This window comes from Molothrus ater, chromosome 6 (assembly GCF_012460135.2).
Source record: "Molothrus ater isolate BHLD 08-10-18 breed brown headed cowbird chromosome 6, BPBGC_Mater_1.1, whole genome shotgun sequence".
NCBI classification, from domain to species: Eukaryota; Metazoa; Chordata; class Aves; order Passeriformes; family Icteridae; genus Molothrus; species Molothrus ater.
In genome coordinates, this window is record NC_050483.2 from 8,084,595 (window position 1) to 8,097,830 (window position 13,236).

General features: G+C 42.7%; 1 protein-coding gene across 3 annotated transcripts in view; it reads right to left on the reverse strand.

Moving 5' to 3' along the window:
• Positions 1-13,236, reverse strand: part of SHANK2 (SH3 and multiple ankyrin repeat domains 2) — a 250,055-nt gene that overhangs the window by 177,111 nt on the left and 59,708 nt on the right. For 2 of the 3 annotated variants that reach the window (XM_054515206.1, XM_054515205.1), the window contains exons 1-2: positions 6,548-6,806; positions 2,880-3,189 (exon numbers count right to left, since the gene is read on the reverse strand). In XM_054515206.1, coding sequence (XP_054371181.1) covers positions 2,880-3,189; positions 6,548-6,584 — 347 coding nt within the window. In that variant the 5' untranslated portion in view covers positions 6,585-6,806. Of the gene's footprint in view, positions 1-2,879; positions 3,190-6,547; positions 6,807-13,236 lie in introns of those variants that run through there. The other variant, XM_054515204.1, reaches the window with a different exon arrangement.

Genomic DNA, 13,236 nt, shown 5'->3' on the forward strand with positions numbered 1-13,236 from the left:
TACTTTAACTGTGAGCACAGAAGATACATTCATTTTCTCCTTCACTGAAAGAGAAAAGGGAAATGGCACATTAAACCCACACAAGGAATGCAGAACTTCTTAGGCAACAGACTCACTAATGGAAATCAGGGCTGCGACGTGGGGTGCAGGACTTTTTAAAAAGAGATCTTTCCTCTCCCTTGCTTGTCCCCAGCGTGGGCTCCAAGCCCAGCAAGTGCCATGCCAGGAAGGAGCAGGAGGAGGATGCAGAGATTTCAAGAGAGGTGTAGACATGTTTCCCTCTCAGCCAGAAGAAGGTGGCCATCCTTGGCAGCTCAGCCCTCACTGAGGCTGTGTTGGCACCTCATTCACTGATTTCTGTGGGGTATGTTCCACACAAAGCCTGTCCCTTTCTTTTCATTCCCAGCTTCCCCCCTCCCAACCACTTTGCTGTGAAGAGCAACAGCCTTGTGAGAATCAAGAACAGTTTGGTTTGAAAGGGACCCTTAAGACCACCCAGTGCCACCCCCCTGCCATGGGCAGGGACACCTTCCACTGGACCAGGTTTTTCCAGTTTTTCCAGCCTGGCCTTGGACATTTCCAGGGATGGGGCAGCCACAGCTTCTCCGGGAAGTCTGTACCCCTGACTCACCACCCTCTCAGGAAAGAATTTCTTCCTAATATCCAATCTAAATCTCTCCTCTTTCAGTTTGAGAAGACAGAGCACCTGAGCCACACGGGCTGCAAAGGTCACATGAACCCCTTCCAGCATGGCTCTCCAGCACCTCTCCACAGCACAAATCCCACAGACCTCATTAACCCTTTGTCACAGTCTGACCTTCTCCAGCCCCTTCTGGCTGCTTCTGCTCCACAACCCAACCTCCTGCTCTGTCAGAAAGGACTTTTCCATCCCAGGGGAGCAACAGCTTCGTGGTGACTGTTATTATTTGCAAATAATAAGCAGAGACAGCAACAGTTCCCACATTTAGCTAACAGTAAGTAGGTGGTCATGCAGTTAAACAAAATCTGTGAGGAAAGTGTCATATAAGGTGCCATTCCTGACTGAAAAATGGGCCCGTGGCAAGAAAAGGCATTATTTGCAGGAAAAATTATATATATAAATCCATTTAGTTGTCTTTAAATTCAGAGAGCCTCCAGCTCTCTTCTCAGTACTTGTAGGTACTCTGGACTTCTCTGAAACAAGTCTTGGTGGCACAGAGGGAGCTGGGTAGCAGCTTCAGCAGCTGTGCTGCTGATGCACTAAGAGGAAGACAAAATTTTATATCCACAAACTCTCAGGCATTAAATTGGTTCCCATTGTCACATGAGCAACTTTTCAGAAAGGGAAGAGGAAAGTGGTTGAACAAAGTCAAAGCAAGTAAATGTTTGCTTAATAAAAAAAAAAATATTTCTAATTGTTACCCCCAGCTGAAAGGATTGTTTATACTTCTAGAATTTGAGGTGTGTTATCCCAGGAACATTGATGAAAATGCATTTTTATCCCATGCAGCTAAAATTATCACTGACTCTAAGGTAGAACCTCCCTCTCTGGTGGCATCAGCAGAATCCAGAGGAACAGAAGAACACTCATTCTCTGAAAAGAACCTTACAATCTCCTCACTTCAACTCCTCATCCAGTTGAAGCCTCATTACAGACTGATCTTGAGCTGTTAGTGGGCTCTGTGAGGACATGCCACCCAAATTATACCCAAATGAAATTTTGCCATTATTGTAACACACAACAAAGCAAGATGAGCTTGCTTGCTGCATGAAACCACTGGCATATGGAATCTGCTTTCCCTTCCTTCCCTTTAATTTCACTCTTTCTTACATGCCAGACGACTCTGTCTCACAATTCACCAGATCCCCCCTGCCCAGAAGTATTGTTTCCATCACAAACAGTGCCTGGCAGTTTGGCCAGGGAGAGCAGAGGAACAGGCAGGGTAACAGAGGCAGTGTCAGCTACATAACATTTTGTTTTACTGACTTGAAAACTCCACTGAACATCCCTTACACCTACAAACAGCAAAGAGAAACCAACAGCTGCATTTCTTGACAATTCCCAGTTCCTTTTCTGCTCTGAACAGCAGACATATTATATATACATATAGTAGGAAACAGGGAAGACAAAGCCAGATTTTCAACTGAGGAGTGTTTGGCCAAAATGTGTGAGCTCTGGTTCTCTCCAGCAGAGCTCAGCTCTGATGCCTCCCAGCCTTTTTGTAGCACTTCAACTCCTTGTCCTGGTGCATCTCCATCTCTTTCCCATTTGACAGGAGCTCCTGAGTCCAGGGCAGTGCCTTCTCAAAGCTGTAGCCCCCATAAGTGATCAAAACTTAGCCCCAGCCCTCAGCTTTTTTCCATGGCTTACAAAACCTACATGACTCTAATTAGTCAGGATTTGCTCTCCAGTCAGACAGAGCTGCAGGATATTTGCCCTGAATGCCTGCTAGATCACATTACTCCCTCTATTTCACTCTTTGGTGTGTGCTGAGAACCTAAACAGCCTCTGCTCCATCACCCATGAGCAGCTCCAATACAGGTTCCAGGCATGACCAACAGTTCTGTGAAGGGAGCAGTTATCCCAGAAACAGTTTGCTTCACTGTTAGATACAATCCTTATTTCAACTTTGGGAAGATGCGCAGAGCCAGCACCTTGAGCTGGAGGTGCAAACTGTGTTAAGTCACTGCTGAACTTGAAAGTCTGCCTGGCTGCTGGAGCTCTGTGAGGAAACGGCTGGCTTTGGGGCTTCCAATTAAAATATTTACACTTGGGCATGGTCCACTGTGCTGAGCATGAATAACTATACATTCTGGAGAGTGCAACTAACATAAAGGAATGTGGCAGGCCAGCATGGTGCCTGTAGGGTACCTCGTGCTGTGAAACAGCCAAAGCTCACCTGATGTGCCTGTGCTGCTGCCTCTTGGCATCCTCTCCCAGCCTGTTGAGGGATGGCGAGCGGCTCCGGGAGGACGGAGTGTAACTCCCCACAGTTTTTACAGTTCCATTGGGATTATTCTGCATCTGTTGGAGCAGGTGAGGGGAAAGGCTGCGATGTGAAGAGGCAGAGGAGGAGGCTGACCACTCGGGGAGGTTGTTGATGTTCAGGTTGTTGTCGCTGTTGGAGCGCAGCAGGATCCGGGGGGCTGCCAAGGTGCTGGGAGGCCTCCTCCTCCTGTTGGAGTAGGTGGGAGCCTCCCTAAAGGGCACTGTGCAAAGAGAGACATGGAGGGTGATCTCAGATGATTTCACATCCGTGTGTGTTTAGCACCACATACAACATATGGCATTGTTTCTTCTGCAGAGGCAGAAACTCCACCTTTCCAGCAGAGCTGATCAAATTATCTTTAGAACATCATTAAATCAAAAACAACAGAGCAACATGAACCTGTTTGCTGGCTTGCATACACGGTGAGGCAACACCAGTGCCCTGAGCCTGCTGAGCGCTCTGAACTGTGCTCTAGGAAATGGGAAACACCTCATTATTGCCAAGTTTGAGGCTCAGAAAGTTCATTTTCCTGCTGCGTTGTCACATTCAGTCAGAAAGGCACAGAACAGGGCTGCCCAGCAGAATTCCTGCTGCATGGACTTGCGGTTTCCATCCCTCATTCCTGGTACCCAAACTGGTCCAGACCTAAGTTCAAGTTCAGGCCTAACCTGAAATCTGTGAACAGTCACCTTATCCCCATCTTGCAGGTTAAAAATTGAGGACACAGCTTGCTGTCCTGGCAGAACTCTATTACACTGCTGCAATCCCCAGGCATTCCCCTCTTTCTAATCCTGGCATCCCTACCACATCCATTACTATGGTATATAGAGCATATTACCCCAGGGTAATACACTGGCTCCGTCACATGCCACATCCCAGGGGGAACACCAGGATATCCAAAAGCTCTAAGAAACTCCTTAATGGAAGAGCCACAACACAAAACAAAGCCAGGGCGACACAAATCTCACTCAGAGCAGAGGGTCCAGCCCCCCATGCGTGCTCCTGGTTCACACGAGCATTCACACCATTTTCCACATGGTTTGTCAGTTTGTCAGTTTGTCCCAAGTGCAAATCAGAAGGCAAATTCCCTCATAAAAAAGCACCCACTTATCAGCAGATGGGACAGAATTTCCTGTCCTGTCATAAAGGAATTGACCCCAAAACCTCATGCTGGCCCTGATCCCCATTATTGCAACTGCCCTCATTAATTTCTCTCAGTGGAGCTCATGAGGGTCACAGGACCTGAGCCAAAGTGCACAGATTTACATCCAAAAAGTCACAGTGGCATAACTAACAAAATGCATCCAGGCACTGCTGCTGAGGGCTTCACTGAGCTGTTGTAATTCTCAAAGAAAAAAATCATATGTAAATTGGGAAAGAAGACCCACAAAATATCATCCTTCATGTCTAAAGTGCCAGTAAGTGCCATTTATAAAGAGCCAGAAATGTCTACTCATTCAATACCCTTCAAAACCACACAAAAAACCAGAATAAGAATGTCTGTCATACTGTGCAAGTAAATAAATTCACATAAATATGAATATAGATAAGAATCAATCTGTCCTGCCTTGAAATAGAGCCTTTAATTGAGAGAACAAAGCAAAATTTAAGGTTTCAGTGCAAAACTGAGAGCATATTTATAGCATAAAATAGAGATGGAACTGCGAGTAAAAGAATGGTTTGAATCATTTTCACCAGAGTCAATTTATGATTACAGTTTATCAATTACAATTCTGAATATTTTACAATAACATCCTTTGTATTTCCAGTGAGCTGAAACTTCCTGTAGTAAACAACTCAACAACATCTGAACAATCAAACACGGGAACAGCATGCACAGAAAGGGCTTCAATTATTCCCATGCTTCCTTTGAAATAAGGGAAATAGCCTTTAAAAGCTTTAAATGGGAGACAGCACACAAGTCCAATGTTTATGCAAGAAACTAGAAGAAACTCTGGATAATTTTCCTGACATTTCAAGTTTTTTCCCATTCCATATTTCTTTAAGGTTTCAAAGCAGCTGAGGGTGTCATGAGAGCACCTTTGGTGCTTCAGGTGTCACAGTGAAAGACCCAGTTAGTGCTAACTTACAGCAAACTCACAGCATTTATCTCCAAAACTGGCACATACAGACCCCTAGGTCGATGTGTGGGGCAGAGATGCAACATTTCTACATTCCTTTACTTTTGACATTTGGAATAAAACTCCAGAAAGCACTGCATTGAAGGTGGGGATCTTTCCCAGGTACAACAAAGCAGAATTCAGTCAAGGGGAAAACACAAAAACTGAGTACAGGGGATGTTTGGCACACTCAGGTTTGCTACCAAAAGCTCCCATGCTGTTCCCCCAGGTCACCAAAGTTTGCCTTGGATTGACTAAAAATTGGGTCTGACCTTTAGGTTTCAATTTCTCATTAAGCTGAAAGCAGCCTGCCCAGCCCTTCCTGCCACAGGCTGAGAAAACAAAATCCTGCCAGTGTTTTGGGGATGTTTACTGGGACTCTGGAGAGGCTGGTGGAGTCCCTGCTGGTGGCAGGGGGAGGGAGGACAAGGACAGGGTGCCGGGGCACGGTGACAGCACGGACACAGAGCTGCAGGGCACATCTGTACTGACAGACTGGAGAAACCGCCCTCCAGGCACCAGAGGAAAGGAAATCTTCTTCCCTTACACACCTCAGGAGCATTTTACAAGCCCATTTAAGAGTTTAGCTTTTGTTTTGCTATTAATGTTCTATTCTTGAGGAGAGAACTATGAGCAAAATTAGCCTTTACTACAGGAAATAAACAGGGAAGGGGACAACTAATTACACCAATTGATGTGTGTCTAACACAAATCTTTTATAGAAAGAGTTAAAAATAAGCATTTCTGTGCCTGAAGTGATTAATATTCCACCCAACTGTTTCTTTTCCCCAGCAATCTGCAAACTGTAAGTGGGTGGGTATTTTTTTAGCTGCTTCTTATCAGCATTATTTATATTATTTTCACAATTAAAAAACAGAACTACAACAAAAAATGATTAAATGCAAATGTCCATGCTTTAGTCCCTGTTGGACTCTGCTTTCCCCTATTATTTCACCACGTTTCAGAACTGCAAGAATAACTGTGGCAAAACTTGTTTGGGAAAAACACTTAATATAAAATGACATGAAAATGCCTGAACCAATTCCATGCCCCAAAAGTTTAAATTTATCATCCCTAAAAGCATACTTGAAAGTACCACATAATCCTTCCTCCAGCTCTCTGAATTCTATTCCTGGCACTTCATACATCTGAAGGTGCAATTCAGCACCATTCACTGACAAAATTCACCTAGGAAAATCCTTCCATGTCTCCAAATGCATTTCTTAGGGAGCAAAAACATTTTTATAACTACTTGATTCTTCAGAGAAAATCCTAAAAGGAATAAAGTAACATCCAGCTTTAATAACCACTTGCCTAAACGGACTATCTAACATCAAATAATTCTGAAAAAGAAATCGCAGGAATTGATTAACTATAGAGTCACTAAGCTCATCATATTAAATGTACACAAGAAAACACCAGTCTGAAACATCAAAGTGTTCTGCTTTCATCGCTTACCTTCTTTCTTTGTGAAGGCATTTAACAAAGACTTCATTTTCCCTTTTTACTTTAGCAGCAATCCCCTCATTATATAACCTTTGCAGGCAAGAAAGAGGCAAAAAAAGATTTAAAAAAATAAAAAATAATAATATTTAAAAAAAAAACCACCAACAATCAAGCTACCCAATTTCTATGTGTTCAGGCTGGCTGCACCCTGACATAAGCAGCAGGTTTCTGGGCACTGTGGAATTGCGAGCATAGCTGGGCATGCAGTACCCAGCGTTCTGGTGACAAAGCCCACCCCACATTCTGTCTGTCAGCTGGGAGCCAACTGTGCACAGACTGGAGCTGCTCAAAAAAAAAAAAAAAAAAAAAGGGAAGAAGAAAAAAAAAAAAAAAAGCAAAGCGCTCCTGCTATCTCTCGCAGCTCGCATTAGTCATGTGAACCTGCCGCCGCCACAGCCCCGCAGAGCAGACGCTGCTCCCGCTCCCCAGCCCCAGCCCGCCGGCTGCGGGAGCGCCTGGGACCGGGAGCTGCGGGGCCCCGGCGGCCGCACGTTCCCCGTTCCAGGCGGGAGAGGGGCTGGAGCAGCTGGGGCAGGGCACGGGAAAGCCCGGCCAGGGCTGGGAGCTGCCGGGGACCTGCCTTTCGCTCTCAACTTGCACAGCTGCCTCTCGGTGCTCAGAGCATCCCACTGTTTATTCGCTTGTTGCTATTTATGTGCTTGTTGCTGTTTACTCACTTTTTGCTATTTATTTCCTTTTCCCTATCTGTTTCCTTTTCACTATTTCTTTTTCCCCATCGGTTTCCCCTTCTGCTCTTCACTTTTTGTTATTTATTCCCTTTCCCCTAATTATTTATTTATTTCTTCCAAAGGACCAGTCTGAGGAGAAGCACCAATCGCCCCAAGCTTCACACAATGACCACGTTAAGCATGGAGCCAGACCTGCCACTACACAGAATCTCTCACCTATATTCCTGTATTCCAGTTTGAAACAGAGGGGATGATACAAGCACAATTATTCTCCCCTCCCCTTCCATCGCGCTGGAATAAAAGAGAATTTCTTTTTGGACGGAGTAAGAATACCAAAAAAAAAAAAGAGGGAAAGCTTATTTGGTAACTTCGATGCAGATGCTAGGAAATACAAGATATAACCAGAGAAGTTTGGAAAATCCTAATTCTGAATGAAAAAGAAACCCAGGGATAACTATGCTTGGCAGTGCAAACATGCTTCCAGAGGAAGAGCAGATAACTGAAACAGGCATATAGGAAGGAGGGGGAGGTGCTAAAAATCACAAAAATTTTAAGCAGATCTACTTAAATCTATGATGCAAAGATTCCAAAGGATAGGAAATTCATGGTCTAATGAAAAAGAGCAACCTACATTAAAAAATTGTCTTCTAGTAATATAAACTATATAACAGGTAATAAATATTTATTCCATTTAGGGCTTCTTCACTGATCACTAATGCATCTATTTGGAAAATCAAGGGGTTTCTTACTGAGAAAACTGCTTCAAGAAAGATAGAAAATAAATTACCTAAATGGATTTAATATCTGTGTGCATAGTGATCTCACAGCTAACATAGAAATGAAAAGAATTAGTAAGCATAAATAAATTGAACAGTTTAAACCTAATTTAACATCACAGTGTTTAATTTACAAAGAGAAGAATATTTCCCTAATATAATTTTACATTTGGTTCATTTTATTTTTGAAAGCAACTATCCTTAGCAGGTGGAACTCTTACCAGAGGAAATGGACACAGCACATGTGCAGGTTTACACATCTTTATTTGACAGGAAAAAAACCTTCTTCATGACTTCTAATATATGCAAGGCTTCCTAAAGAATAACTTTGAACTTTAATTCATTAACTTATAAATATGTGCATTAATTAGCTCCACAGAAGAATCAATATAATTTCCAGAACAAGAACTGCTCCACCAGGGCTGTGCCACTAATTTGAATTATAACCCTGAGTGGGTTCCATTTTCTAATATCTTCATCCAATCCCCTGATTATATTTGGAGCTGCAAAACACAAAGGAACTAGGAGTGTTAATGGAACCCTTAAACTGCTTTTTCCTTTCTCTGAGTGTCAGTGGTGGAAAGCAGTGACAGCGCAGGCCCCCAAGGACAGGAATTAGGCCAGGGAAGGGTTAACTCAATCCTGCTCATTCCTGTCTGTTCATATACAGTAAAATAAAAACAGACAGGCAACTGTAGTCAATCAAAATCAATCCCAGGGGGGATTTTTATTAGATTCTCACCAGAGCTGTAACATTTCATCATCTGGAGGTTTCTAATCAGTGTTATAAAAACATCCAAAATATGAAAGTCACTTGAATTTATTAAGTTTTCTGGAAATGGTGGGAACTCTTTCAGACCTACACCATCAGAGAGAGATCACCTGATGAGTGATCATTTTATTCCATTTAACTGTCTGTCTTTCCCCCAACGTGGGAAATGTAATTTCTTCCTACGTGGCAGAGCCTCCTGCAATAACCACTATTGTACAATGGGAAAATGTGACAATCAAGGAAGTCAGTGAACACTTGCAGCTGCAGTTTTTGAGCTTCTCTCATTTTCACTAATAGCTTATTAGAATTTGTTATTTTAACAGAAGTCCCAAATTCTGCGGTGCTGGCAAATTAAAAAAGAAAATATTCCAGCAGCTTCCACTCCTTCCTGAAAGACTTTTCTGCCTCACAACAGTAGCCTCGGTATTATCACCTCAGGACAAAAACTTAATAATTTGACTGTGCCTATACCCAAGCATAATATAACCCACAAGCCATTAGCATCCTTAATCTAAAAATCATGAGGAACCTTCCAAATAGAAGTGAGGTAAACCCTCATTTCCCTGCTCCTTTGGTAGGTGCTCAGAAGAATGTGTGGGAGCTCTGCATGGGGACATTTCTGAGAGAAAAAAGCCACTTAAACCGAAACTAAACATGGGTTCTCAGGTTAATTTTGATGAACCTTTCTTGTGCATTTCTAACACCAGTTTTTATGGGTGTTTAAATCCATAACCCCCTTTAGAAATCTATGAAAAATCAGTGCCTTACACATTCTTGAGGATCTATTTTTAGGTACTTAGATGCCCAATGTCTTATTTAATCATCTCTCCAACACACCTTGAGGGTCCAAGGCTTCTTAGATAGTGGTCAGGCACAGCTATGATTGCCATGATTTATTCTTTCCTGATTTTGTCTATTTTGGAACTCCTATCAGAAAAATCCCTCTAGCTGGTACATACATATAGGTTCTTGTTAAAAATTCAGTCCTTAGCATATAGAAATGCATTTCTCTGCACCATAAAACAGGCTTCCCGTATGCTAAGCCACCAAATGGAGAGTTAGACAAGAAAAGAGAGATTCAAATATAGACTGCAAAGAACATAAAGGCTCTTGGGAGAAAAAAAAAAACACCCAACCTAGGCTGCTACAGTGCTTCTAGATGACTGACTTATTTCAGAAAGCCACAAGGTGGTCATGAACCCAGGCAGGGGTGACAGATTCAGAAGGACTCCACCTCAGAGCAACAACTGAACCGATGTTATAAAGCGAAGGGTTAGGGCTTCTTTTTATTTTTCTGAATAAAAAAAATCTGTGGAGTTTGCTCAGGGAGCTGCAGTTAAAGCAGCACAGAGAGAGAAGCATCTGAGCCCACTGAAATGCTGCTGGGAGAGCCCAGCCTGGGCCGACCTGCTGTTATATCTCTGTCAGCAGCATCTTAGCACCCAGCTATCCCTGGTATCAACCAGCTCTTGGCAGTAGCCTTGGGGCACTCAGCCTGAGCTCAGGGGTGGAACAGGGGCAGGAGACTGTGAGTAGGAAAGGACAGCAGAGGGATGGCTCAGGAACAGATGGCAGGAGTTATCAATTAGAAAAAAAGCAAAAAATAGCAGTGGGAGTTGCACAGCCATGTGCCAGACACCCCTTCCGTCACCCGGCACCGCCGTTCCAGGCTGTGCTCGCTGTGACAAGGGCCAAGGAACCCAGAACCTGCCCAGAACTTCCTGGAAAACCAACAACAAGGACTTGGAAAGGCTCTGGGCTCAGGCACAGCTCTTTGGATGGTTTAATCAGAGGCAATTTCTCGCACAGTGGAGAGATCTGGCCACAGAATTCTGCAGAAAACACTTTAGTCATTTTAATAACAAAGCAAAGGAAGCGTATGTGTTTGACGGCACATCCCAAATTAATTTAAAAGTTGATGAATCCACAGTTGCCACACATAAATTACATTAAAATCACAGGAAGTGAAAATCAATCCTTTTTTTCTTTTTTTTTTTTTTTGCCATATTCACATGATTATAAATTAGCCCTCACTAAGATTACAGCAGCAATGCAAGGAAAGCACTCAAAGAGCTGCATGTGCTGAGAAGGGAGACCAGTTCACCTCAGGGCTTTACTTGCTCACATATCAAGGAGACACAGAGGATCTTCTGGTTAGATTACATTCAAAAATTGCTAAGTATTGCTTCAAAACTTGCTACATGTCAGAGCAAATGTCTGACATCTCTCTGAGAGGTTGAAAGGTACCAAGTGGTGAAATTATGATCCAGAAGAGTTTGAATATGATTCAAAAAGAAAAATTAGCAGGCTCAATGTGGCAATACTTGCAAATATGTGAAGCTCTGCCTGCAGCAATACAGATACATAGATCAGAATTTACCTGAGAATTGAGATAAAACCTCTGTCCCCAAGGATGAGAGATGGCTTTGTGTGAGGAATCTGGGTCAGGGGTGCAGAGAGAAGTGAACAACAGAAGGTTAAAAGGTGGGGAAATGAAATCCTCCAATTCTCTGGGAAAGGCTGGAATCGGGGAGGAAACAATGGCCAATAACAAGGGAAAAGTCTTGCAAGTAGCAGCTTGAAGAGAGAGAGAAAAGCAAAAGCAGTGACAGAAAGCTCTGATAGCTGAAGGGGAATTTAAAAACATGATTGAAATCTATCAGCAATGTGGAAGCAAGCAGCCAATCTGAATAAAATATGACTGGCTGGCTTTCGTTCTAACAGGTATATTGCTATAAAAGAAGAAACTTATCCAAATAAAGCCATGTATTTTCTGTAGTTCTGGAGAACATTCTCCCTGGAATGGGAAGACCAGCTCTGATGAGGCTTTCTCAAGGTTTTATACTCGCAGAGCACTCACAGCCCCTCATTTCTATGATTCCTGTGTGGGTTGACAGTAACATCCACTCTTACGCTGAATAATACAAATAACTACTATAAATATTTGTGCTCCCTGATAACAAAGAGTTTTCTCTGCTGGCCATGAAGACAAGGAAAAATAGAATCTTTTAAAAAATAAATTGTTTTTGTGAACTCTTTCAGAAAAAGGCAATAGGTGATTTGCAGTCAATAAACCACAAAACTACTTGTCGCAATTGATTTCTTTAAATATAAACTGGGCTTATTTCAAGGTGTGTTTTTCATCAGCAAATAGAACTCCTCCAGAGTGGTTCATCTTTACACAGCAGCAAACTCTGAGTAACCAGCTCCTTACAAGTGTCCTTGAAGCAGGAGATGAACAACTTGCAGAGTATTTGGACAGAAGGATCCATTTAGCTCAGACAATCAACTTGAACTGAAGGCAGTCAATTGTGGACCCCTGAAGCTGCATTCTTTTACTTCCAACAAGAAGAGAGAAAATAGGAATCAAATATAATTATATCCCACTACAAATTCTTCTGCTCTCTAAACAAGCTGGTGAAAGGATGGTGCAATTTTCCCCACTAATAACGCACTGGGAAATCTTGTCCTGATGCAGCATTACTCAGAAGGACTGAAGTACACAGCAAATTATTTCATTCCTGGCATTATGTATACATTGAGTTGGGAAAAAATATCACTTAACATCAGGGGGCTGTGCATATCCCAACCCAAGTAGTTTATGCTGGGGAAAAAAAATAACAAAGCCATGTCATTCAGAGAGAGTTTCATGGCTGGTGGTTCCTGTAACAAAGACTCTTCCCCTAAATTCATGGGCCTCAGGTGCAGCATTTGAATTTGTGGCTGCAGCCCAATGTCACAGAGGAGAACAAGGACAAATGCAACTATACAAGATACTCAGCAAATCATCTGCACCAATATTGGGTTGCACCACGCATCCTTGTCCTGGTGCTGTACAGAAAACAATCTAATTTTGCCTTGGTGTAACTTTCTTCCTACCAGAAGCTCTGCATGAATTCCTTAAATCATTATGTTGTTCCAGGCTTTATTCAGTGATTTGATTTCACTGCTTTAATCTAAGTGTGAACCTCTTTAGTAAATAGTGGGACAAAGCATCTGTGCTTCCAAAAGTGTTGGTGGATCATGTCAGTTTTATTTAGAATAACACCATTTTCATAACTGAAAAGTGTATATTGCTCTCAATGGGGAAAAGAAAAAAAGATTGGACTCTTGTAGAAGTTTCAAAATATATAACTGGTCAGATGTTAAAGTTCATGCATGAGTGTGAGTGTGCCAAGGCAGGTAGGGCAAGAAAACAGCAAAGAAAGAAACTCATAATATTTTCTTTTAGTTCCAGCTCCTCCTTCTTCTCCAGCTCTTAAATCCTGGTGTGCTTCATTGCCATTTTTCAATCTCATTTCCCCTTCTTCTCATTGCTACAGCTGCCTTTCACTGCTTCCCTCATCAATTCCCTAAGGACAATCTTCCTGCCATCCAGATCCATCAGGAAATAAATGGCATTTA